The sequence below is a fragment of the Lactuca virosa genome, chromosome 3 (assembly GCF_052849685.1).
Source record: "Lactuca virosa cultivar CGN04683 chromosome 3, Lactuca_virosa_CGN04683_v6, whole genome shotgun sequence".
Lineage (NCBI taxonomy): Eukaryota > Viridiplantae > Streptophyta > Magnoliopsida > Asterales > Asteraceae > Lactuca > Lactuca virosa.
The window spans coordinates 124361292-124388771 of NC_136428.1; the positions used below are offsets into that span (position 1 = coordinate 124361292).

General features: G+C 37.3%; 1 protein-coding gene and 1 long non-coding RNA gene across 2 annotated transcripts; one reads left to right on the forward strand and one right to left on the reverse strand.

Annotated features, from left to right (window-relative positions):
* The first annotated feature begins 12688 nt into the window (after positions 1–12688).
* Positions 12689–15280, forward strand: LOC145162591 (uncharacterized). The gene is made up of 3 exons (XR_013739193.1): positions 12689–13044; positions 14092–14160; positions 15176–15280. It is a non-coding gene; the product is annotated as an uncharacterized LOC145162591 (long non-coding RNA).
* Positions 15281–22221: 6941 nt separating this feature from the next.
* LOC145166509 (uncharacterized) lies at positions 22222–27464 on the reverse strand. The gene is made up of 7 exons (XM_079085514.1): positions 27113–27464; positions 26065–26537; positions 24996–25179; positions 24674–24898; positions 23741–23857; positions 23411–23644; positions 22222–22624 (listed from the first exon to the last, which is right to left on the reverse strand). Exons 1-7 carry the CDS (start codon positions 27179–27181, stop codon positions 22406–22408), a joined length of 1521 nt encoding a protein of 506 aa, XP_078941640.1. The 5' UTR covers positions 27182–27464; the 3' UTR covers positions 22222–22405.
* Positions 27465–27480: the final 16 nt, after the last annotated feature.

Below are 27480 nucleotides of genomic sequence, written 5' to 3' on the forward strand. Positions count from 1 at the left end.
AAACATGTATTTTTGCAACGATGTAACCTTTTAAATTATATATATGATGGTTGTGTTTACTTTCTTCACTATGGTTATGATATTGAGCATGACGTCCTCCGCCCCCGAACGTTTCCGCCGTTCCGGTTTGGGGGTGTGACAGATTGGTATCAGAGCTCCGTTTATAGTGAACTAAGTATATCGAACCACGTAAGATATACAAACTATAAATACAACGGGACAAAAATTCTCTGACGTAGCTTTTCAAAAAATACTTTAAAAATAGAAATTAGTATTTTTATAAAAGTATTCATACAATCGCACTCATTAATTCAGTATCATAATGCCAATAACATAAAAGTATTGAGACTAGTTGGACACCATGATTCAGCTTCGGGGTATGTAAGTCAGATCTTGGATGAATATAGCCTGATCAACTATATTTAGCCAAGGTATGACCAACGTATGCCGAAGAAGAATCATGATGAGCAACAAGTCTTCAACTTACCAAAAACCTCGAGAATCAAACATAAAAATGCTATAAGAGTATTTTAACACAAAAACCGTAATAATCACATTATCAATTGCGATAACTAACTTCTTTTTCCCAAAATTTCTTGCGATATCCTTCTTATCCCTATTCTCGTACAGGCGTAATGGCAGGATTTCACTTGCCGGGTGATCCCTACTTCCCCAACCAAGGGAATGCCGGTTGGATTGTGGAAGACCCAGAGGAAGATCCCGAAGAAGAACCCATGGAGGATGAGGAACCCATGGAAGAGGAAGAATCCATGGATGGCGAAGAGGAAGAAGACTCAGATGGAGCCGACTCGGAACTCGAAGTTTACAATCCACACCCTGCCCCTATTCCTCCGCAACACTACCAAGGCCCGATGCCCCAATGGGCCGAAACTATACATAGATGGAGCCGGGAGCAAGGTCAACGCCCTCCCTATAGCATGCAACGAGGTTTTTACGACCTCAGCAGAGGAGGATCAGCTGACCGAGCCCTTCCTATCATAGTTCACCGTGTCGCACGCCACGAGGAGCAAACAAGGGTGAACCTCCGCCACTTCATGGAAATTGGTGCCACCAGCCAAGTCAACTCCGTTCGCATTTGCCGTTTGGATGATGACCACGATTGGACTCGAGACCGCACTGAGCTCCTTCGACGGGAAATGGTTGCGACCCGAGCTAAAGTACAAGACCTTCGAGAACACCAAGCCACTTTAGAAGGACGTCTGGCAGAAGCAGAGCGCCAAGCGGCAGAATCCAGAGCTGAAATGAAGGAAACAAGGAACTTCGTGATCCTCAGAGCTTCAACCGCCGCAAGTAGTGTTGCACTGCTCGCTTCAGTGTAATCTAGTTTGCGGATAAAAAGTACTATTATTTTCTAGTATTTTATGTCCGATTCCGCGATTTAAGTGTTTACACTTCCGGGATCTGTTAGGCAGTCAAAATTTTCCCATACATTGATGTAGCATAGACCCCTTGTCGGGTCAAATTTTCCCCAATATTGTATACTAAGTTATATCAATGAAATTAACACGCTATTTGCCTTATTACATCAAGTTCATGGCAATGATTGTTTTCAGATTGAATTTACTGGTGTCCGATTTATGATTGTTTGATGTATCAATCAAAGTTATATATAATTAAGACCATGTCGACCTAGAAATGGTGGCTCCGCCTTGGATCCTGTTCCTTGTTTGGTTGTGGGCCCAGGACAGACCCATTAGATTCGAAAGTTTATTTAATCTTAATTATATATAAATATTGTACATAAAACAATTGTTGGATGGGCCCGGTATGGATTCTATCACAGACATTTCATGTCAATCAAAACTATCGGCATTCATAAAGTCTATATTTCATTATCTATAGACCTCTAGTATGAATGGATTCCTATATCTTTACAAGTCGAAATCATGTTGCATATAAATAACTAATAATGATTAGTTTTAACTCTCGACCTGTGAGTGTTATCAAAGACTTATTGTCTTTTCATTCTTGATATGGCAGAAAATGCCACCTCGTAGAAATCCTAGACGCGCTAGCACCGCAGGAACTACAGCGCCACCACCACCACCCCCTCAGTTCGACCCAATAATGTTCCAGGCAGCTGTAATGGCCGCTGTGGCAGCCGCGATGTCCCATATCAACACAAATAATGTGGGTGATGGTGCCACAAATTCTAACAATGGGGACAGTCAGGGACGCTCGAGGGAGTGTACCTACAAAGACTTTACGAATGCCAAACCCAAAACCTTCAATGGAAGCGTGGGTGTCATAGCATTGCTGCAATGGTTTGAGAAGACTGAATCCATCTTCGAAATATGTGCATGCCCTGAAGCAAGCAAGGTCAAATTCGCCGCATGCACCTTCTGTTGGATAAGGTGTCTAAGTCCATAACTTATTTGGTATATACTTGACCCGACCCGGCATGGTCCATTTGGGTTGCACTTCACCCGAACTATTTATATGGATAACATTATGAGAAGAGTATATTTGCGGCCTACTAATATATTATAAGTTATAATATATTAATATGAAATTGTATTATTTAATTAGTATTGATCTTAAATTAATTATGAATTAATTTAGTGATCATAAGGTGACTAATTAAATAATGGGCTATTGTACTTATATAGTGTGGGCTAACACTCATAAGGAAATGGGCTAAGCTTGAATGGGAGTCCATGGATGATCCATGGAGCTTTTAAACCATGGATCCTTGGAATAGGAAAAGACATGGGTTATTAGGGTTTGCATGGTTCATAACCCTAATCATCTACACTATATAAAGAGGCTTATGGTGCTTGAAAAGACACTATATGTGTGTGCATAAGGTGTGGCCGATTTCTAGAGTATTAGAGTGCTCTCTCATAAGTTTTCCAAGTTTGTGGTGATTTGTGATTTCCATTTGAGGCATTCACATTATTGGTGTTTGGCTCTCAAACTCCCAAGGAATCAGCTCACTAGCAAAGGTATGTAATTTTTCTAGTATCTTTATGTTTAAAAGTACCCCATGTATGCTAGATAGGTTATGAACCTTGGAAAATTATTTTGCATGTATTTTAGACAAACATAGATCCAAGGTTTCTAGGGTTGCATGAACACCTTAGGAGTGTTAGTTTGCTCAAAACCCAACAGTGGTATCAGAGCCTAGGCTTGTTTGTTTGATACTTGTTGCAAACTTGTTGAAAAACTCAAGTTTTCTGCATTCTGCAGCATGAACTCGCCGAGTCCATGGGGGGACTCGCCGAGTCCATGAGTAAATTCATCCTACTCGTCGAGTAGGTTCGTGCACTCGACGAGTAGAAGCCTCAGAATGCAGATTTTCGAGTTTTGCTGCTGGAAATTGACTAGAAACATTACCCTAAACTGTTTTGGTGTTATAAAACCTGTTTTAGATGGTGTAATGTTTATGCTAATCCATTTACAATGGCTTATATCAAAATTGCATGATGATATGTGTTCATATGTTCTTGGAATTTTTTGATATGATGTTCATGTTCTTATGAATTATTGTTAGATCATAGGAATTATTTGCTAAATTGTTTATTGATAATTCTTAATCATTTATGTGTTTTAATGGAGTCCCTAATTTGTCCTCAAGTTATGGATTTCCAAAGGTCACTTTCATTTATGTACACTTAAAACACATAAGTTACATGAAAATGAAGAGTCTTCATTTTATGAACCTTTAATTCATAAGTTATGAAATGAAAAGTTTTGAATAGTTTCAAAACTTGTCCTCAAGTTTTGGAATTTGTAAAGTTACATACACTTTAATATACTTTAATTCCAAACCCTTAGAGTTTTAAAAGTTAAAATTCAACCCTTATACTATTTATAACATTAATGGTTAATTATTATATATATGTATAAGATTAAGTCGTTTTACCGTTAGTAGGCCTCATTCACGAAGTCGGTCTATAAGGGGGGTATAAGGTTGTTGCCTATAAAATGGCAACTTAATGGGTGTCCATTCTCACCCACCGCTTCCTTGATCGGTGGAGGGTCGTTAGCCGAACAGGTAGGACAATGAATTTAAATTCTCATTAAAAGTATAATGAATATTATAAAGTAACTAAACCTTTAATAAATTCTCAATCTTAGTTACTTTAGGAAAATGTGAATATGGTTCTAACCCATGAAATTCACACTTTGTACCTTACTAAGTCGTTGGTGGAGCGTGTGTGGTTAACCGGCACATTAACTTGGACTAGTAAGGATCACGAAGGGTGACTTAATGTTTATCATAGATCGGTGGAGCGTGTGTGGTTAACCGGCACATTGATTAGGTGATAATATTAAGGGTACCAAGTGAATTTGCATGGTTATTCACACCTTGTTTTGTGATCCTCGGCATCCCAGTCACAAAACTTGAAGGGCACAATCGAGATTGAAACATGCCATTGAAAAGTTCAATGAATCTCAAAAGAATCTAGGAATTTCAAAACCAATTAAACCTAATAATTCATTTCGTTTTCATGGTGGAAATTGGTGAATCGTCATTCACCTACCTTCAAATATGTTATAGCTTAGATTACGGCATCCCTCTTCTAAGTTATAATATATTGTGTTGGATCCTAGCCTTAATATTACATTTGGGTGTATTATTAAGGATTCGATATATCTAATCTAAACTTGTTTTCTTCTTTTCAGATGTCTTCCAACAACAATGCTTCGGGCTCTAACCCTACTGGCTCCTTTTCCCTCATGAACCTTTATGGGAGGGTCATCTTTGATGGTTCCAACTTCATGGATTGGATCCGGAACATCAGGATGGTCACTCGTTACGAGGACAAGGAATATGTCCTTGATAAGGAGCTAAAGGAGCTTGATGAGTCCACTGCTACTCCTGAGGAGGTCGCTGAGTATCAGGCACATGAAAGAGATGCCACCAAGGTGGCATGCATCATGATGGCCACCATGACAGCTGAACTCCAAAAGTCCTATGAGGACTATTACCCTTTTGAGATGCATCAGGATCTGATGGAAAGGTACCATCAGAGTGCTCGTCAAGAGCGGTATGAAATAATCTCCTCCATGATCACTACCCGTATGAAGGATAGCGAACCAATCACGAGCCACATGCAGAAAATGCAAAGGTATGTGGACCGTCTAATGAAACTGAATGTGAACTTCCCTGAGGAGTTGGCAATTGATATCATTTTGCACTCCTTGCCCTCGTGTTATGATCAATTTCATATGACATACCACATGAACAAGGAGGAAGTCACACTCAGTAAGCTTCAAGGACTTCTGAAGACTGCCGAAAGTGGTCTTAAGAGTAAGTTGGTTACTACTCCTACTCCTACTACTACCCCTGTTTTGGCTATCGGGCAAGGCAAAGGGAAGAAGAGGAAGCACCCTTCGAAGGGTACCAAGGGAAAGTCCCTTGAAGGCTCCTCATCTGGAACCAAAGGTGGTTCTATCACTCCTTCTGCCATCCCTAAGGATGCTGAATGCTTCTATTGTCAAAATAAGGGGCACTGGAAGCGAAACTGCCCAAGGTACTTGCAGGATGTCAAGGATGGGAAAGTGAAACCATCCCATGCAGGTATTTACACTATATTGTCTAATAACTCACCATATTCTAATTCTTGGGTTCTTGATACAGGTTGTGGTATTCACATCTGTTGTGACTTGCAGGGCCTAAGAAGAAGTGAGGATGTGGAGCACGGAAAGATAAACTTAATCATGGGGAACAAGAAGGTTACACCTGTTGCCAAGATTGGAGTTTATACTTTGTTGCTAGATAGTGGGTTAAAGTTAGATTTGAATAAATGTGTGTACTCGTCTGAAATGGCGAGGAATATTATTTCCTTTCATGCTTTGTACAAACAAGGTTTTACCTTTTCTTTTGATAATGAAGTTGGTAGTATTAATGCTTTCTTTAATAATGTTCTTTATTTTAAAGCATTACCTTGTGATGGTGTGTATGAAGCTGTATCGGTTGTAGATAATTTAGGAAATAATGTATTATGTATTGATTCTTCTACTAGCTTGGATAAAGCATCTTTGTGGCATTGTCGTCTTGGACATGTAAGCAAGAAACGCATAGGCCAGCTCCAAAAGGATGGAGTCTTGGAGTCGTTCGACCTCAAGTCGGATGATAGTTGTGAGTCTTGTCTACTTGGAAAAATGACAAAATCACCCTCCACTGGTACTTGTGCAAGGGGTGAGGGTTTGTTGGACCTTATACATACTGATGTATGTGGACCATTCAAAACCGCCACAAGGGATGCTAATCGCTATTATGTGACTTTTATTGATGATTTTAGTAGATATGGTTATGTCTACTTAATCAAACATAAGTCAGAAACTTTTGAAAGGTTTAAAGAGTTTAAACAGGAAGTAGAAAATCAATTGGGCAGGAACATTAAGATGCTTCGATCCGATCGAGGTGGTGAGTATCTTAGTACTGAGTTCCTCGACTATCTTAAGGAGTGTGGGATTGTCTCACAATTGACACCTCCCAGGACACCACAGCTGAATGGTGTAGCTGAGAGGCGTAATCGAACTTTGTTGGACATGGTTCGCTCTATGATGAGTCGAGCTTCGCTACCAATCTCTTTTTAGGGGTATGCCTTAGAGACTGCCGCCCACATCGTTAATCTAGTCCCTACAAAGAAGGTTGCCAAAACACCTCATGAAATGTGGACTGGGAAAGTTCCCAATTTGGACCATATCAAGATTTGGGGTTGCGAGGCTTTCGTGAGGCGCGAGACTCATGACAAGCTCGAACCTCGAAGCGAAAGGTGTATTTTCATCGGCTATCCACAAAAATCCTTTGGTTACCTCTTCTACAGACCCAGTGAGAATGTGGTCTTTGTGGCTAGGGGAGGGGTCTTTCGAGAGAGAGAATTTATAAACCAAGGAGACAGTGGGAGGCAAATTGACCTTGAAGAAATTCAAGACTCAATTGGTGAAGGAACCTCAGACACTAGCAATCAACCTGAGGAGGAAATTCGTGTTGATCCAGCTGACGAGTCTATACTTCCGAGGCGTTCCACAAGGGTTAGGAACACACTTGAGTTTTATTATGGATTTCATATTACTACGGAAGGTGATACATTTATCAGTGACAGTATACTGGTAAATCTGGATGAACCTAACAGTGTTAAGGAAGCCATGGCAGGCCTAAAGTCTGCTAAATGGAAGGAGGCTATGGACGGCGAGATACAGTCCATGTATGACAATCAAGTTTGGAACTTGGTTGACAATGTACCAGGCCGTAAGACAGTCGGGTGCAAATGGATCTTCAAGAAGAAGACCGACATGGATGGGAAGGTGCACACTTATAAGGCTCGACTGGTTGCGAAGGGTTTTACTCAGACTCAGTGTATTGATTATGATGAAACCTTTTCACCAGTAGCAAAGATTAAGTCTATTAGGGTTATGCTAGCCATTGCTGCATTTCATGATTATGAAATATGGCAAATGGATGTCAAAAACGCTTTCCTTAACGGAAAGTTGGCTGAGGATGTTTACATAAATCAGCCAGAGGGTTTTGTCAGTTCAGAGTACCCCAATAGAGTGTGCAAGCTTGAGAAATCCATTTATGGATTGAAACAAGCATCTCGAAGTTGGAATCTTTGTTTCGATGAGAAGGACAAAGAGTTTGGTTTCTCAAGAAGTGAAGATGAGTCATGCGTGTATGTCAGAGCTAGTGGGAGTATAGTTAGCTTTTTGGTACTGTATGTGGATGACATACTACTCATAGGAAATCACATCCCAACCTTGCAGGAGGTTAAGTCCTGGCTTGGGAAGTGCTTTGCTATAAAGGACCTTGGAGAAGCTGCCTATATCCTAGGAATAAGGATATTAAGAGAAAGGAGTAAAAGACTAATTGGACTTAGTCAGAGTATCTACTTGGATAAGGTGTTGAAAAGGTTCAACATGCAGAATTCCAAGAAAGGAGAATTACCGATCCAAAGCAATGCCAAACTGAGCAAGGCTCAGAGCCCGAGTACAGAAGATGAGATAGCTGAGATGAGTCGATTACCTTATGCTTCCGCTGTTGGTTCGATCATGTATGCTATGACTTGTACCCGTCCTGATGTGGCCTTCGCTTTGAGCATGGTCAGTAGATATCAGGGGAACCCTGGCAAGGCTCATTGGACTGCGGTAAAGAATATTCTCAAGTACCTGCGGAGGACTAAGGATTGGATCCTTACCCTTGGTGGGAGTGATGACTTGAGAGTAGTAGGGTATAGTGATGCTAGCTTTCAGAATGATAGGGATAACTTCCGCTCTCAGTTGGGCTGGGTCTTTACCTTAAATGGAGGGGCAATCACTTGGAAGAGTTCCAAACAGGAGACTGTAGCTGATTCGACTTGTGAATCAGAGTACATAGCAGCGAGTGAAGCGGCAAAGGAGGCGATATGGCTGAGGAACTTCATCGGAGACCTTGGAGTTGTACCAGCTATTAAGGAGCCTATGGAGATTTTCTGTGACAGCAATAGTGCGGTTGCCTTAGCCAAGGAACCAAGAGATCATGGCAGATCCCGACACATTGACAGAAAATATCACTTCATAAGACACAAGATAGAAGAGGGACTCCTCGTGGCAAAGAGGGTATCGTCAGATGAGAACCCTGCGGATCCCCTTACGAAGGGACTGACGAGGGTGAAGCATTTGCAGCATGCGAGACGCATCGGGCTGAGGGACGATATTAGTTTTACAGATTAGATAGTTATTACTGAAACTTGTAAAATGTAATCGACGTTTGATGATGAATAAAAGTTTTGATTTATTTATGAGCAAGGTGTTGCTATCATTGTCAATTATTTACTATTGTTTCAGCTTTGTATGTTTTGACTTCCAGAATAATAAGTTTATTCAAACTCTCCACAGTCGGTCATATGTCGGAAGTAGGTATGAATCAAGACTGTCATGAATTGGGATTGTAGATGACTAAAGGTGTTTAGCCATAGCAATGGTTGCTACAACATTCATGAGTACTCATAAGTTATGAGTATTGGAATAAACCCACGCTTACTTGTATCACTTCATGGAATTTATCTCGAGTGATCGTGAGACGGTAATATCATATAAGTCTTCAAACTTAGAGATATGAGTTGTTACCTATGAGTTGGTTGTGCATTGATTGCACGTAAACGCATCAGTAACTTGATGTTATAAAACGTGCATTTGTGTGCAATTCAATAAGTAGTAGAACAAGCATATGAGTCGAAGCTTATCTGTTCCTTCTAGAAATAGAAGCGATATCTGGGCCCCTCGATGATTTTGTTTTGACCTATGTACCGGGCCCAGTCAGAACTAAATTGATGTGTTCGATTAAGTTCTTTGTCAAACAAATCGGAAATCGGGAAACAAACTGCTGGACAATAAGTAAGACATTGTTCCATGTATTTGTCCGGCTGATATCATGAGAGCAGAGGATTATGTGATCACTTATCTAAAATGGCGCTTCATAGTTCAACAGAGTTTTCGAGAGCTACGATTGTCGGTTGGTTCCTGAAGCTATATAGGCAAATATAGTTATCAGACTTATCCAAGTGGGAGACTGTTGGATAAGGTGTCTAAGTCCATGACTTATTTGGTATATACTTGACCCGACCCGGCATGGTCCATTTGGGTTGCACTTCACCCGAACTATTTATATGGATAACATTATGAGAAGAGTATATTTGCGGCCTACTAATATATTATAAGTTATAATATATTAATATGAAATTGTATTATTTAATTAGTATTGATCTTAAATTAATTATGAATTAATTTAGTGACCATAAGGTGACTAATTAAATAATGGGCTATTATACTTATATAGTGTGGGCTAACACTCATAAGGAAATGGGCTAAGCTTGAATGGGAGTCCATGGATGATCCATGGAGCTTTTAACCCATGGATCCTTGGAATAGGAAAAGACATGGGTTATTAGGGTGTGCATGGTTTATAACCCTAATCATCTACACTATATAAAGAGGCTTATGGTGCTTGAAAAGACATTATGTGTGTGTGCATAGGGTGTGGCCGATTTCTATAGTATTAGAGTGCTCTCTCATAAGTTTTCCAAGTTTGTGGTGATTTGTGATTTCCATTTGAGGCATTCACATTATTGGTGCTTGGCTCTCAAACTCCCAAGGAATCAACTCACTAGCAAAGGTATGTAATTCTTCTAGTATCTTTATGTTTAAAAGTACCCTATGTATGCTAGATAGGTTATGAACCTTGAAAAATTATTTTGCATGTATTTTAGACAAACATAGATCCAAGGTTTCTAGGGTTGCATGAACACCTTAGGAGTGTTAGTTTGCTCAAAACCCAACACCTTCTCTGAAAGGGCCCTCACCTGGTGGAATGGCCACGTCAAAGCATTGACACTTCCGGTGGCTAACTCGATAACATCGGAAGACCTGAAAACCATGTTGATGAAGGAGTACTACCCAAGGGGTGAGATACAGAAATTGGAAGAAGAACTTTGGGGTCTCAAAATGACAGGCTCTGACATCCTGTCTTATACCTCAAGGTTTAGCGATCTGGTCGTGCTGTATCCCGAGATGGTTCCATCGGAAAGCAAAAAGGTGGAAAGATACATATGGGGACTATCTCCCCAACTTCAAGGAAACGTATTGGCCTCAAAGCCAACTACCTTTGACAGTGCCAAAGAACTGGCACAACAACTCATCGACCATAAAGCCAGCCATGGCACTGTGGCAACCACCCCCGAGCAAGCTAAAGGAAGAAACAACAAGAGGAAGTTCTGGAACAAGAAGAAGGGTCAACCTGCTCAAGACCCTGCCAAAAAGCAACAAGTGGTTGTTGTGCACGCTGCCACAACCACTTCCAACCCAACTCCGATAAGGCAATACGCCGGGAACCTACCCAAGTGCAACAAATGAAACTTTCACCACAACGGCGCATGCCGTGAAATGCAATGCACCAACTGTAACAGAAATGGGCACACCGCCCAATTTTGTAAAGCTCCAGTCCTACAAAACGCACAAGCTGCCAACGCCGGAGCAAGTCGAACCTGCTATGGTTGTGACGAAGCAGGACACTTCAAGCGGAACTACCCGAAGGCAAGAAACCCCAACTCTGGTGAAGTGGGCAGAGTTCTGGCGATAGGTCATGAGGAAGCAGTAGCAGATCCAACTGTGGGAACCGGTACGTTTCTCCTCAACAATACATACGCATGCATTCTTTTCGATAGTGGCGCGGAGAAAAGCTTCGTGAGCCATCAATTTAAACGCTTACTTAAACAAAACCCACAAACATTAAAAGACACATTCACCGTAGAAATGGCTAACGGAAAGACAAAAAACACTAACGACATTTACACCGGGTGTACCCTCACCTTAAACAATCACTCTTTCCAAATCGACCTTATACCAGTCACCATAAAAAGTTTTGATGTTATCATTGGCATGGATTGGTTATGCCTTCATCATGCTGAAATTCTATGTCACGAAAAGGCCGTTCGCCTTAATCTGCCAAATGGCGAAACCCTCGTCGTCTATGGCGACAAGCCTAGCTCAAACTTTCAGATCATCTCTTGTGTCAAGGCTCAAAAGTATCTCCGCAAGGAGTACCACGCCTTCCTAGCCCACGTCGTAGACAAGAAACAAGAAGTGAAAAACATCAAGGACATTCCGGAGGTCTGTAATTTCCCCGACGTATTCCCGGAAGACCTTCCAGGAGTGCCCCCTGCTAGACAAGTCGAATTCCGAATCGACCTAATTCCTGGAGCTACCCCTGTAGCCAAATCGCCATATCGTCTAGCCCCAGCCGAAATGTAGGAATTGTCTAGTCAATTGAATGAACTGCTAAGAAAAGGTTTCATTAGGCCAAGCTTCTCACCTTGGGGAGCACCGGTCTTGTTCGTCAAGAAAAAGGACGGATCGTTTCGTATGTGCATTGACTACCGTGAATTAAACAAATTCACCATTAAAAACTGATACCCTTTGCCTTGAATCGATGACCTCTTCGACCAGCTGCAAGGAGCAAGTTTCTTCTCAAAGATTGACCTTAGATCAGGGTACCATCAACTACGAGTTCAAGAGGAGGATATTGTAACGACCCGGATTTGTTTCCGTCAACGATGTTATCTTCCATTAGATAAATATTTATTTTCCCAGGATTATTTTGGTTTTAAGGTCATAAAATGAAATAAATTAAATAAAAATGATGGGATTAATTAATAATTAAATGGTATTAATTAATATTTAAAAGAATCAATCAATTATTAAGATGTATATAATATAATTGAATTAATCATAGTTGGAGGATTTAAGTTGATAATGTGGCAAACTATATAATTCTAATTATAAGCAAGGGCTATAAATAATTCAAACAAAAATAGAAGGTGAAATGTGAACAAGGGAGCAAAGATAGAGGGTTATTGTTGTAATTTGGTATTTAAATTACATTCAACCAAACGATAAATGTCAAGTTTTGTTTCTTTTCTTCCCTTTGGCCCGTTACGTGATCATCAAAAGAAATTCGACTCGTTCATAGCTAGCATCGATCAATAAAAAAAAATATTTAATACCTAAAAGTTTATTAAAATAAACTTTCATTGTTAAGTTAATTAGGGCTAGGGTTTAAAGAGTGCGATATTGAAGATGTGAGGGACTAGATGTGTAAAAAATGCATTAAAACCCTCGACATATGTTATGATCGTGAGAAGCTATAGGGCCGAGTGTTTTTCCCCCTGGCCGATACGTTCAAAGCAAGGAACGACTCCATTGGAGACTTGAGCCATTGAAGGGCAACGACAGGAAGAAAAAAAAGGGGCATGCGATTGTGGAGGAGCATAGGGCTCATCGGTTTCTACCTTGGGCTATACATGATCGACTTCTAATCAACCCAATCGCAGTTGTGTTGTGCGATGATCATCTAAAGCGAAGGAAAAAAAACTATCAATTGATCAGTTCCTGGTTCTTTGAGTTGGCATCGATTAAAAAAATACGTCGATCGTGAATTGAGAGGGAGGGAACGCAGCAACGTCGGTTCTTGTGGCAAGGAGTAGGCGACGGGTTTCTTTGTGGGAATGCTTTTGGAACCGAAATTGAACCAATCCAGTGGTAAGTTTCTGAAATTTCCTTCTTCCTCAAGGCTTATGTTTCAATTGTTTGGCCATTAATTGAGTTGTGGTGTCAGATTTCTTTCTAATTGGTGTCTTTGATCATACATTCTTTCTCCTTACAATCTTTGAGTGTTCGTATGGTTGAATTCTATTTTTATTGGGAGCGGTTTGATGTTTTTCTGTTGTCAATTTCAAGTATGAACTATCCCAAGAATGCTAAGCTTCATGTTCTTGAAAAACTCCAAGTTTTTGAGAACAATGTATTCTTTGGTGATTGATTAAACTTATGTTATTGCTATCTTGATTCAAGAGGATAAGTTTCTGTAAAAAGACAATGTTTTGAACCATCCAAAAGGCCCTCAAAACAGCCCCTTGAGGCCTTGATAAGTGGGTAATTATGTTGTTGTTTGGGCTAGCAAAGATTTCATCAATAGTCTAGCTTGAAAGTTCTCACAACTCGTGGTAGTATTGTTTGTATTTATGGTCTTCAAAACCATGAATTGGAGGCTGGAATAACAAACTTGAAAACCCCATAATGTGTGTCTAAAAGTTCACTCAAAGTTCATCCCTATATGTATCTTGAATGTGAACTAAGTCTTTATTGGTGTATGAAGATGTTTGGTGTTTGGTGTATACGGACATCTTACTTTCAATCATCTTTTAGTCAATTCGTGGTCTTTTCATAAACCACTTAATTTATGTCTTAATACCTTCATTCAAGCTTTTGGTGTGTTAATTCGTGTGTCTTTAATCCTTTGTCTAAATCATAAATCATATGGTGATTCTTGGCAATTATTGGAAATCTGCACAGCAACTTTTCCCCATCCCGATGCCCCTCTCTAGATAAAATGTAGGAAATCGAGTCTAGTTTTCAGAAAGTCCGGATTCAGCTCAATCGGAGTTACAGATTCTGTTTTATGACCAAAACACTCAGCAGTGGTCAAGCTGTGAAACTTAAAAAAAATATATAACCCATTAAGAAATTAAAGGTGTTAATGAAACTTGGACCCCATTTTGATGACTGTTTGGTATATGTGATTATTAGGTGAAAACTTGACAACTTCAAGAAGGGTCAAGGCTTGAAGTAAAAAGGAGAACTCGCTTCAAACATAAGGTGAGTCTATAATTTTTGGTTGACTTTAGTGCATAACCGAAAACCACATCTCATAGGCGGATTGTTGATGCAAATTAGGATTCATGTTAGATTTTTCTATGCTTGGGATAATTGTTGAAAATGTGTTGCTTACATCTTGTATATGGTTGCACCTTGGTATCAGTTGATATGGTGAAATTCATGTTATGTGATAGTTGTAAAATTGCATGCGGATATGATGTTTCATGAATTGGTAGTTATATGCTAAAGTATGGTGACATCTTGATGAACTTTATTACATGTTAATTGCTCATTTAAGCTGTATGAGTAACATAGCTATATTAGTGTATGCATGCTTTTGCGGGGTATAACGGTGACATGAGTAGAACCTTGCAAGTCTAATGGTTGAAAGAGCTTAAGCCATAACGGTGATTAGTTACACGAACTTTTCTAGATGGTCGTGTGACACGTGGTTCGTGTGCACCTTGGTGTACGGGAACTGGAGTGGTGTTGGCTTTATGGTGTGGCCAGGATCAAACATCACGTGGGAGTCGGGAGGTGTATCGGTAGAATTGACACCGTTTGTACCGACCCTGAACGACACCGTGAAGTACTTGTACTTTGCAAGTCGGAGTAGCGAAAATGGAAGTCTTGGGGTTGGTGTATTCGGGTGGAAGTCATGAGCCACTTAGAGCACTAAACTGACTGAGCACACGAGTAGTGAACGAGGTTAAGTTGTTGGGTAGACTCTCCCTAAGGAACCCCAAAGTAGTTAATCGGTTGAATTAAAAATTACATATAACAAACGGTGAATTAAATTATATGTAATAATCGGTTGAGTTAAGTTGAAAACTATATGATTGAAATAAATTATGATATTATGTTATTTGTTTTTCTTGGCTATGCTATTATCATGATTTGCATGGATGACCCTTACGGGGATTGTGTGTTTTCTTTTTGGTTGTGTACAACTTGTCGGCTCACGAGGCGGTTACTGACACTTGTTTCTTTGTTAAATGCCATTTGATTGGTACAGGTAGCTTAGGAGCATGGCTTGGTGAGGTTGAGTTCCTTTTGGGTAGTTAGTTTTTAATGAAGATGCCACTTGAGCACGTTTGGTTTTTATTTTCCTTTGAACCCCTTTTTACAACAATTAAACAGTTGAATGTTTGGTTATGAAAATGGTAACGTGTGGTTTTGAAAATGTTTTGAATTAAAAACTAAGTCTTCCGCTAACGTATTCTGTTAAATAAATGTTTTAAAAAGAAAAAAAATGGAGTAAAAATCACGATGTTACAGATATTCCCAAGACAGCTTTCAGAACGCGCTATGGTCATTACGACTTTGTAGTGATGCCTTTCGGTTTAACAAATGCACCCGCAGCGTTTATGGACATGATGAATCGGGTGTGTCGACCTTACTTGGACAAGTTCGTGATCGTCTTCATCGATGATATACTAGTCTACTCCCGAAGTAAGGAAGAGCACAGCCAACATTTACGACAAGTCCTGGAGACGTTGAGGGCAAATAAATTGTACGCAAAATTCGAGAAGTGAATTTCCTCGGACATGTAGTCAGCAAGGAAGGAATACATGTGGACCCTTCAAAGATCAAGGCAATTGAAAGCTGGTCAGCACCAAGAATGCCCACAGAAATCTGACAATTTTTAGGACTCGCCGGTTACTACCGAAGATTCATTCAAAACTTCTCCAAAATCGCGAAGCCTCTCACCACCTTGACTAAAAAAGGAGTGACTTTCGTCTGGGGGATAAGCAAGAGGCTACGTTCCAAACACTGAAACGAACTCTGTGCAGTGCTCCGATCTTGTCCTTACCGGATGGAACAAAGGACTTTGTGGTTTATTGCGATGCATCAAACCAAGGACTATGGTGTGTGTTAATGCAACGAGGAAAAGTCATTACCTACGCCTCAAGACAGCTGAAGACGCACGAGGTAAACTACACAACGCACGATCTCGAATTGGGAGCAGTAGTTTTCGCCCTAAAAATCTGGAGACATTACCTCTACGGTACCAAGTGCACTATCTTCACCGAACACAAAAGCCTTCAGCATATCCTCAATCAAAAGGAACTCAACATGAGGCAAAGACGATGGGTGGAATTGCTAAACGATTACGAATGTGAGATTCGTTATCACCCCGGAAAAGCCAACGTGGTTGCAGACGCCTTGAACAGAAAGGAACACTCGGGCCGCCGAGTAAAAGCGTTAACCATGACCATCCATTCACACTTGTCCGCACAAATCAAATAGGCACAGGAAGAAGCCTTAAAACCAGAGAACGTGACAGGTGAAGCATTGAGAGGAATGGACAAAAATCTGGAAGTCAGGGATGACAGAGTTCGTTGCCTCATGAACCGGATCTGGACACCAAAATTTTGTGGATTCAGGGACGTTGTCATGAGCGAAGCTCATAAAACTCGTTACTCTGTGTATCCCGGTTCAGACAAGATGTACTTAGACCTCAAGAAGTTGTATTGGTGGCCGAACATGAAAGCTGAAATAGCTACCTTTGTGGGCAAGTGCCTGACTTGCGCCAAGGTTAAGGTGGAGTATCAGAAGCCCTCGGGGCTATTTCAACAACCAGAGATACCCGAGTGGAAGTGGGAGCGGATCACAATGGATTTCATCACCAAGTTACCTAAGACAACAGGTGGACTTGACACCATTTGGGTAATCATCGATAGATTAACCAAATCCGCACACTTCCTACCGATAAAGGAAACCGACAAAATGGAGAAACTGACAAGGCTCTACATTAAGGAAGTCATGCGACTTCACGGAGTACCGATATCCATTATCTCCGATAGAGATAGTCGGTTCACGTCACGATTCTGGTAGTCACTGCAGAAAGCTATGGGAACTAGGCTGGACATGAGTACAGTCTACCACCCACAGACCAACGGACAGAGTGAAAGGACCATTCGGACGTTAGAGGACATGCTAAGAGCTTGTGTGATAGACTTTGGTAAAGCTTGGGATGCTCATTTACCCCTTATCGAATTCTCATACAACACTAGCATCAAAGTTGCGCCGTCGAAGCCCTCTATGGCCGTAAGTGCAGATCACCCCTGTGTTGGGCTGAGGTGGGCGATACGCAACTAGCAAGAGGACAAGTTCCTAACAGCACACTCACTGGCCTAGAAATCATAAGAGAAACAACGAAAAATATCGTCCAAATTCGAGAACGAATAAAGGCTTCGCAAGACCGACAAAAGAGCTACGCGGATAAGAGATGGAAGCCTTCGGAGTTCCAAGTTGGGGATCGAGTATTACTAAAAGTATCACCTTGGAAAGGATTAGTACGTTTTGGAAAACGTGGGAAACTAAATCCAAGGTATATCGGACCATTCGAAATCCTCGCCAGGATTGGCCCAGTGGCATACAAACTACGACTACCACAGGAACTCAACCACGTTCATCCTACCTTTTCATGTGTCGAACCTGAAGAAATGTTTGTCTGATGAGACCCTCGTCATTCCTTTGGAAGAAATCGAGATCAATGAAAACCTCAACTTTGTAGAGGAACCTGTTGAAATCATGGATCGAGAGGTCAAATCAACGAAACAAAGCTGCATTCCCATCGTAAAGGTCCGCTGGAACACCAAGCGAGGACCCGAATTTACTTGGGAACGTGAGGACCAAATGAAGCAAAAGTACCCACATCTATTCCCCACCCCTTGAAGTCCCACTCAAAATGCAAATTTCGGGACGAAATTCCTTCTAACGGGGGGATAATGTGACAACTGTCAAATTCAAGTCAAAGTCAAAGTCTAAGTCAACAAGTCAAACCGGTCAAACTTAACTAGTACTTGTATGTTAAAAGTTATTCTATATATAAGAATGTGCATTTGTATGTCAAAAATTCAAGTGTTTCGGATATTTTACGTGTTTACCAATGTAAAACCCTAAAAAGGGAGTTAAACGCATTAAAACACGACTATGGACCCTTTTGGGGACTTAAAACAATCATAAACGAAGCATAATGGGGTTCACGAACCTTGCATTGCGAGATTATACAATAAAAATTGCTAAAATCAAATCTCTCCCAAATCTCTCTCAAAATCTCTCTCAACTTTTTATAGTCATCTGGGTCATCCCGACCCTTAACTTGGCCAAAAACCGCTTGAAACGGGAAGTTTACTTGAAAAACAGCCCTTTGGGACCGAAACCCTAATGGAACCGAACCTCTTGGAAGCGAAACTCTAAGAAGCGAAACTAAGAGGACCGAAGCTCCTCAGGACCGAACCTTCCCTCTCAGACCGAACCTCGCATAGACCGAGTACAGCCGAACCCTCGGTCCATTTCGGTCCCTCATCACCTTCGGTTCCCTCCTCACCTTCGGTTTCCTCTTCTACCTTCGGTCCGAAGTCAGAACCGAGGGGATATGGAATATTTCTCCGGCAAGTCTAATATGTAATATTTCTCCGGCAAGTCTAATATGTAAATCTATTCCACATTCTTGTTGGTATACAAAGGGGATATGGAATATTTCTCCGACAAGTCTAATATGTAAATCAACACATTTTTTGTTCATAATTACATGTCCGTTTACTGTAGAAACCTTTATAGGTTATGGAGTGTTAATCCAATGTTCTTCTAGAATAACATATTTACTTGCGATACAAAGACTGACTCCTGTATCAATATAAAAATTTAAATCAATATGTTTATATCCGGTGAATCTAAATGTACCTTTAACATAGATTGAATTAGGATTTGTGATAGTTAGTATCACGTTTTTAGAGTTCATGACCTTTGAATCAGTCTGAATCAGTATCTGATTCTGTAGATGAAGAAGATGATGATTCATCAAGAGGTTCTTCAATCAATGTGTAGACGATTTGTTCATCTTGAAATTGTTCTTCTATAGGCCTAAGGTCCATAGATGACGCTATTTCAAGGAGTTTAACCTTTTGAGAGTAATCTTTCCTATTAGGACACTCATTGGCATAGTGTCCTTCTTCACTATAAACCCAACATCTACAGTTCTTTTTATTTTTCGGATAAAATTTACTTTTGTCTTTTGTTTTTTAAAAATCTTTTGATTTTTAGAAATATTTTCCAGGTTTAAACCGTCTAGTATCTTTCTTTTTTGAAAATCTTTTGTTGTTCTTTTTTGAATATTTATTAAAAGATTTCTTTGAAGAATTTTTTGTTTTATGGTTAATTTTGCATCCATACTCTAAGGGTTTTTCTTTTGTTAAATGACTACAACAATTTTTGTTAAAACATTTAGTCTTTTTTGTGTGTTTGATAGATTACAAATTTTTTTGAATCTCATCAATAACAATTCTCTTAGCAAAAGCAAGACTGTAAATTGTGACATTTGTAGATTCAGTTATAAATCTGTTATGAGATTGTTGTCCTACAATAGGAATTTTTAATAGATATTGTTTGATCAACTCAGGATATAGATTTGAATCATTTATTTTGTAAAGATTTGTTTCATAGTCACAAGTGTAATGATCTAGAAAGCAAATATCACATATGGTGAGATTCGTAAGTCTGAATTTTGCTTTTTCAATTTCTCTTCTATAAGATCTATACTAAGGAACATCATGTAGATGACATCAATGTTTTGGAATACTGTCATTAGATTATAACTAATCCAGTTTGTATTTTTGATAAAATTTTGAACTATTCCTGATGTTTTATGGTCAAACAATAAAAGGATAGATTCTTTTGTTGCATATTTTTCTTTATTAGTCTGAATGATTAGACTTATTTCCGAAGTCCATCTATCGATAACTTCTTTTCTATTTGTTTCAATGTTGTCAATATTGAGAACGTTTGTTCCGAACTGGTTTGGATTTCCAGTGGGAAGATTTGACATAGAGCCAGTTCTATGACCTTGTTCAGTTTTAGGTCTTTTTCTTCTTTCACCTAGAAAAAAAGATTCTCCAGGATGATCGAAATGTGGTTCGGTTTTATTCATCCCGAAGTTAGGCTCTATATCAGAAGAAAGAGATTTTACTTCTTCTTTTGAATATATATATATATATATATATATATATATATATATATATATATATATATATATATATATAACCTAAAGTTTAAAAACAATCATAATTTACGTTTTGACTAAATATAAATTTGGTTATTGTGTTTTACCTAAAAAGTTGCAAGTTCAAAATTTTGAAATTGTCGTAATTTTGTCCTTAAGTTTGCCTCTTGTTGCAGGTGCCTAATGACTTTAAAATTAAACTAAACTTGTGATTTTAAGTAAAGTACATGGATCGCAGATCGTAAGGATGGTATTAGGACAATTTTAGAATTTGGTCTGAACTTGAGATTTTAAGTGAAGCTTAGAGACCAAATTTGTAATTTACTTTTTACGTTTTCTCCAAACAAATCCTTTTCTTCTCTTTCTCTTTCTCAGTTGATTGATTAGAATTGGCTTGAATGACAAATTACACATCTATACATGCAATTATGGTTTAATGCAGATAATAACAAAAATAAAATAAAATAAAAAATCTTACTTAATTTGACAAATCAATAACTATCTCATAAATTATTATTAATATTATATATACATACATGTATAACTATAAAATTTAGAATTTTATTAAATAAATAAAATACATAACCAGCTGACTAATAATTATATGTAGTCATGTAGAGGTTATAACATTTATAATGATTAAATCCACATAATCATATACTATTTGTTAATTTAAATGATAATATGTTCAAGTTTCTTTTAAATGTGCAACCATATAGACATTTATAATTTCTAGCAACATTGTTCCAAGAAGTGATCAACGTCTAACAATGTATTGTTGTAACCCAAGTTATAAAAATGGTTTATAATCCAAACAGAATTTATAAAGCTTGTATACGAAACCCATTTGTGACACTTACATACAACACTTAGATCAAGCACACTTTATATCACTCAACCATATAATTACTCCATTCGTAATTATAACAAAAATTAAGAAGAGCTAGAATGTAATGTTTTTGTTGATTGGTTGACAAGAATGCTCATCTTATACTAATTTGATCGCCTTATCGGATAGGTAAGCTTATGAAGCTATATGTCGATGAAAATATGGCTAGACATTTGGTGTCTTTTTCCATAGTGTCACACCATGATAGTAAGTTCACATTGATATGTTTCCAGAGAGATAAGCTCGTGGGGAAAATTTGAGCAAGACTTAACACCCATATACATCAACATCAACATTAAATCCCAAAAATCCCATATGAATGGGGTAGTGGGATGTGAAATTTGGTAGTCTAGCCTCCACCCATAGATATTTGTTATGTAGATGACCGATATATGCAATGAGAACATCTAATAGTACAAACTACAAGGAGTAAACATATATAAACAATAAACGAATGTCTGTAAGACTATAATGGATCTGTTAGATGTCATCTAGACAAACAATCTTACCCTCATAACATATTGGTCAAATTAAATGAACCATATTTACTTAAAAGGATATGTTGAGATAATGTGTGATTGACTTTGGTAAATTCACTTCCAATATGTGAAAAATGTAACACTCACTTTCTTACAAAATACCAATATAACATTTTTTTTGTTAAATACTTCTAAAGACAAAAATAATTCAACCAACATATTCTCATACTATTTTAAATTATAAAATTATAATCTTATCAACATTTTGGCATTTAAATATATTCTGCGCCTAGTTTGCATAAATAAGTTCCAAAATTATCAATTTGGCTGCAATTTTTGGCTCATTGTAATATTTTAGTCCAAAATTTTGTATGATTTATATTTGGGTTATGAATTTAAGAATCTAATTATATAGAATACAGATTAGCTATGTTTTTTTTCCTGAAATACACACCATGGGGACCAGTTTGGAATATATATATATATATATATATATATATATATATATATATATATATATATATATATATATATATATTATAATATTTTGCATATTTCTTTAAAATGAGAAATATTTTGACTTTATTATAACAATGAGAATAATTTAACCAAAAAAGTCTACATACAAACAATTTTACTGAATCTAAAAAGTTATCCATGGTAAAAAAAAAAAAAAAAAAAAAAAACACTACAAACACGATCATTACATCATAAGACAATAAAACATTTGAAATCATTCTTAGTTTCTTAAGTTTCTTACTAAAGTGAATAATTAGATCATGACCCAAACATAAGAACAAAAAACTATACATCATAAAAGTAAATGAAGATTAAATTCTCAAAAAAAATTAAAAACTAAAAGTTTAAGAATCATACGGTGATTGTTTCTTGTATACGGTCAACAACAGGCCGATTCCGGTTCAATACTTGAGTTCCTCGTGAACTTCTATGTTGGAGACGCTGATGCAGCGTCTCTGACATCTGGTTAAAAAACTCTGGGTCCCACCTGTGTATCAATAATGGATCTTCCGCATAACATATGTATATCGATGTAACCGCACTTTCAACCACCACCATCGCCAATCCAACCTACAAAACATATTAGGGGTTTATTATATTATAAAAGAAAGTGGAAATATATATTTTTGGTCCCTATATTTAGCTGGCTTTTTCAATTTTGGTCCCAAAAAATTCTCTTGGAACTTTGGTCCTTATTTAAGGTTATATAATTTTTTGGGTCCATATTCCAAGTAAAATGACTATTTTTAGGTTTATGGTCCATATTACAAGTGAAAGGACTATTTTTGGATTTTGGTTCATATTCCAAGTAAAATAACTATTTTTGGTCACTAAGCGTAGCTGAATTTTGCAAATTTGGTCCTTAAAGTATAGTCATTATTTGGAACTACAACCAAAATGTTATAAAAAATTAAAAACCTTAAATGAGGAGCAAAACTATAAGATAATTATTTGAAATCAAAATTGAAAAAAATCAACTATATTTAGGGACCAAAAATGTAATTTTCTCTAAAAATATGTTTAGAAAGTAAAATAAATAATTTTGTCGAGTTTGGCCTTGACATTTAGAACTAAAAACTAGTGGTTTGTTAAAATTTACGGATTGGGTCCCTTAAGATAAAATTTTAACCTTTTTCACCCCTAAGATTGCATTTGTATCATTTTTCATCCCTACCGTTTAAGTTAGCACCTAAACATTAAGTATATAAAATGACTTTTTTGCCCTTGTCTTCTTCCACCCCTTTCATTTTCGTCCATCTACACGTAAAATGAACACCGGTTCTTGATGAACATGAAGGAGAGGAAGAAGATGAAGATAGGGGCAAAATGGTCATTTGTAGTTTACCCTTTACTTACCAAGATCATGCCCAATAACCCTGCGGTGGACCCCATCATGATGACACGGTCAGAATGTTTAATCCTGGTCAAAACAGCAGCACAAGTTCCAGTCATAAGCCCACCCAAAAGCGTCCCCATTAGTAAAACAGCTCCTGAGCAATCATATGCAATAAGTGCTTCAACACCAGTTGATTGGAATAACTCCCATGCGTCTCTTGCTGAGTGATTGAAACTTTTCCCATAAACTGCAATCTAAAAGTTTAAAATTTTTGAATAAAATTTTTTAAGCCCGAAAAGTCGGATGGTATAAATTGATTTTGAAAAAAATATAAATATATACATATGCACCTGTACGTATGCGTATTTGTTGAAGAAACGAACAAGGGTTTCAACTAGATGAAAGAGGAAGTCAACACAGCATAGAAGACATTCATTGTTGCCAATTTTGGATCTGAATCCCCTAATCTGATATATGGAATGGAATCGTTCATTCCGTTAGAATGATGAGGAAAACTGTTAGTTTCGTGTGATGGAATAGAATGGATGATTCTTGAAGGAATGTGATTCTTTCCCTTTTGTTGATTTTCATTCCTTAGGTAGGAGGTGTTTTTTATTTAATTCCATCATGGAATGGAATGTAAATTTTCACTCTAACTGATTTTTATTTATGTAATTTATAATGAATAAAAATCTTCTTTTTCTTTTTTAAATTTCTTGACTTCAATTGAGAGTAACAATTATATTTTCTATAAAAGTTACTTGAAAAATTGTTTTTTATTACAATCTCATTTGGGTTTCAATGGGCTTTAAATCACAAAATGACAAACTATTTCGCGAAATATTATTTTTTCACACAAATTTGGAGAAATCTTCAAAAAAATATTGCAAAATGACATGATTTTCACGAAATAGATAATAAAAAAATCCGGGAAATTACTTTTTTATGAAGAACTGTAAAAAGGTGGTCAAATGATGATAAAAGACCACCCTTTTTGGTCATTTTAGTGATTACCCCTTAATTTGTTTTCATTTTCTAAATAAAATTTTATTAATTATAATTTAATAATGTATAAAGTAGAGTTAAAATTCTATATTGCATTTCAATGAAACATAAAAAAATTCAGCTGAAGATTCATTCCAATCCTACAGACCAACCAAACATAATCATGGAATGTAATAACTCTGACTCATTCCATTTCCATTCCATTCCTTTTATCATTCCATTCCATTCAACAACATAGATAAAGAAAAGTATATAAAAATTAAAATATAAATATTTACCTCCCACCGAAGTGTTCGAATAGCAGCAGTGAAAAGTGATCCATAACATATGCTTCCAAAAGAAGTAGTCACAGCATATCTCAAAGATTGCATCAAAGGATTATTAGGCATTGATGCTGCTTCTTGTCCACCATGGATAAGCACAAGAAACACCATTCCAGATGCTATAACATGAACAGTATTACAAAGAACTGCCCCTGTCCAAAACAAACTCACTGACAAAACCTACAAAGTAAACATCATTTGTCATCACATGAGGGGCAAATTTGTCCTAAATAAAAGAATCTTTTTTTCTTTTTATAAGTAAAACTCGCCACCTCACCACAAGTAGCCACCAGCGTCCACCATCACCAATGCTTGAAGCCACCACTCCGGCTGCACCAAATGACCATAGGGATAACCATAGACACATGATTACCATGAATGCACATGCTATTCTCATAACATTTGGAAGCCTCCATACCATTTTTACAGCTCTTTGTAAAACCAACATTGTAAATGGAAGTCTGAATACAAGGCAAAAAACACTTAATCAAGATGTGTGTTTTAAAAAGATTGTGTGGTGTTGAATTTCAATCCTTTTGTTTTTTTTGAAAGAGACACAGTCTCGGCAAATGAATCCTTTTGTTACTTTTTCATAAGAAGGCAAAATGCTATAAATGACAATGTAGTCTTTAGTTTTTCCTTATGTTATTGCATTGTAAAGCATTGTACTATGAAATGTTTTTGAATTATGATGACATGGTACAAGTTAATAGGTTTTAATGAAATGTAATTGTCCACATAGGATGTACACTGGTAATATATTGCTGACATGGCAATAAGTTTATGATTTTTTAGTTAGAAACTGTCCATATGAAATATTTGAATTATAGCATCAAACATTTGTGAACATGTTTAACTTGTGTAAACATGAAATAGTGATCTTTTGTGAACATGTTTAATTCATGGAGTTATGTTATTACTTATTATAAAGATATTTGATTCAATGTATGATGTGTTAAGATACAAAATTTTGATGATAATTTTTTTATTAAATATATGATATGGGCAGTTTTCTTGAAAAAAATTATAATTTTTTTCCATGTCAGCATAATTCAAATCAGTGGGATTCTGTTGCTATGATGTGTAAACTTTTTTAAGTAGAATTTTCTAAAAAGAAATAGTTTGAAGTACAATGCTATAATAAGAAAAAAAAAATAGAAACTACATTGCTATTTCTTGCATTTTCCCATTCAAAATAATAATTTGAAGTGGTAGAGGATAATAGATTAATATACATGCTTGCAAATCCCATATCACTTGATTATTCTAATCATCGATTATAAAAGCAGTAACTTTTGAGTTTTGACATAGATATATTATATACAAGTCTAAGTCTTGAATATTACCTGTCTATGACGGATATGATATATAAAAACTGAAAACCAGAACCGATAGCAAAAGCAACACCCCAAAAGACCATTTTGCCCCAAAAGCACAAAACACTAAGAACTGCAAGATAAGTAGTCAATATGTGGACAGAAATCCTCATCATTTGATTTGCACGTGAACCAAGCAACAACAACCAAGCCCATCCAAGAAGTGTCCCAACTCCAGCAGCAATGGCATATAGTGGCCAATAGTCTTCTGTTAAATCAGCTTCATTTCCAAGGAACTTGTATGTGTATTGATCCAGTTTAAGTCTATCTTTCTTTCTAAACCTATTAAGTCCAAGTACCCCAAGTGCAAGACCTACTAATATTAAATGCAATAGAAAGATCCCTAGCCAGAATACATCATGCCAATGACGTGAGCCTTCAAAACCTGCTCCCATTACCATTGAATTACCACTTTCTCCACTTATGTGGCTTTGCCCTGCACTCTATAATTCAAATTCACATCTCAAATTTATGTATCAGAAATCCGTGGATTACACAACAGCATAACAATAAGTACAGAAGATTAAAATGCCTAACACCTGTTTACAAACATTTATGTATCATGTATCATATCATCTACAGATTCGAACACTAATTGGCTCAAAATTGAACGCGATTAGACGATTAAATTCTGATTTATGTGATGTTCTTTCTATAAGCATGGATTATTAAACGATAAAATCATCGGATGATCACGATTCTAGTTTTAAATGAATGATAGACATGTTTTGTTGACGTATCTGTTATTAATTGACAGATTGAAAGCAACAACTGGAAAAAAAATTTCCTCAAAATTACAAGATCAACATTAAGTCTGGACATAAACATGTGATTCTTCAATCGTATATCGTAACAATACGCATTCAATCGAAATAATTTACGAGTATTAACACATGCGATTTTTGTCGGTTATGATCATGGCGTTAATGCAATTATGCAAATACGCATACAGAAGCAAACGTTTGAAACACAAAAAGGAAGATAATAGTAGAATTGACATGCGTGAAAATCCGGTTACCTGTCGAGCGGTGTTCATAGAACCAGAGTCGTCGTCGGAAGAAGAAGGGATGCTTTGTAGTTGATTCATCGTTGGATTAACTGATAATCGGATCACGAAAACCGTTTGGTAGTGAGAATTTTATAGAAAGAAGTCAATGGAAGTAGATAGTTAGGGTTTTGAATGGAAATGCCATGGAAAAAGCTGAAATTCAACGGCAACAAAATCAATTGAATCAACAGTGTCATTGAGCACACCAGCGACAAGGAGGATAATGTTAATCGTAGTTGGTTTGACGAATTAATCTCCGTTTAATAGCGTTTTAATGAAAAAAAAAGGAAAAAAAACAAAATAAATAAAAAGAAAATATTTTCTTATTCCTTACAGTT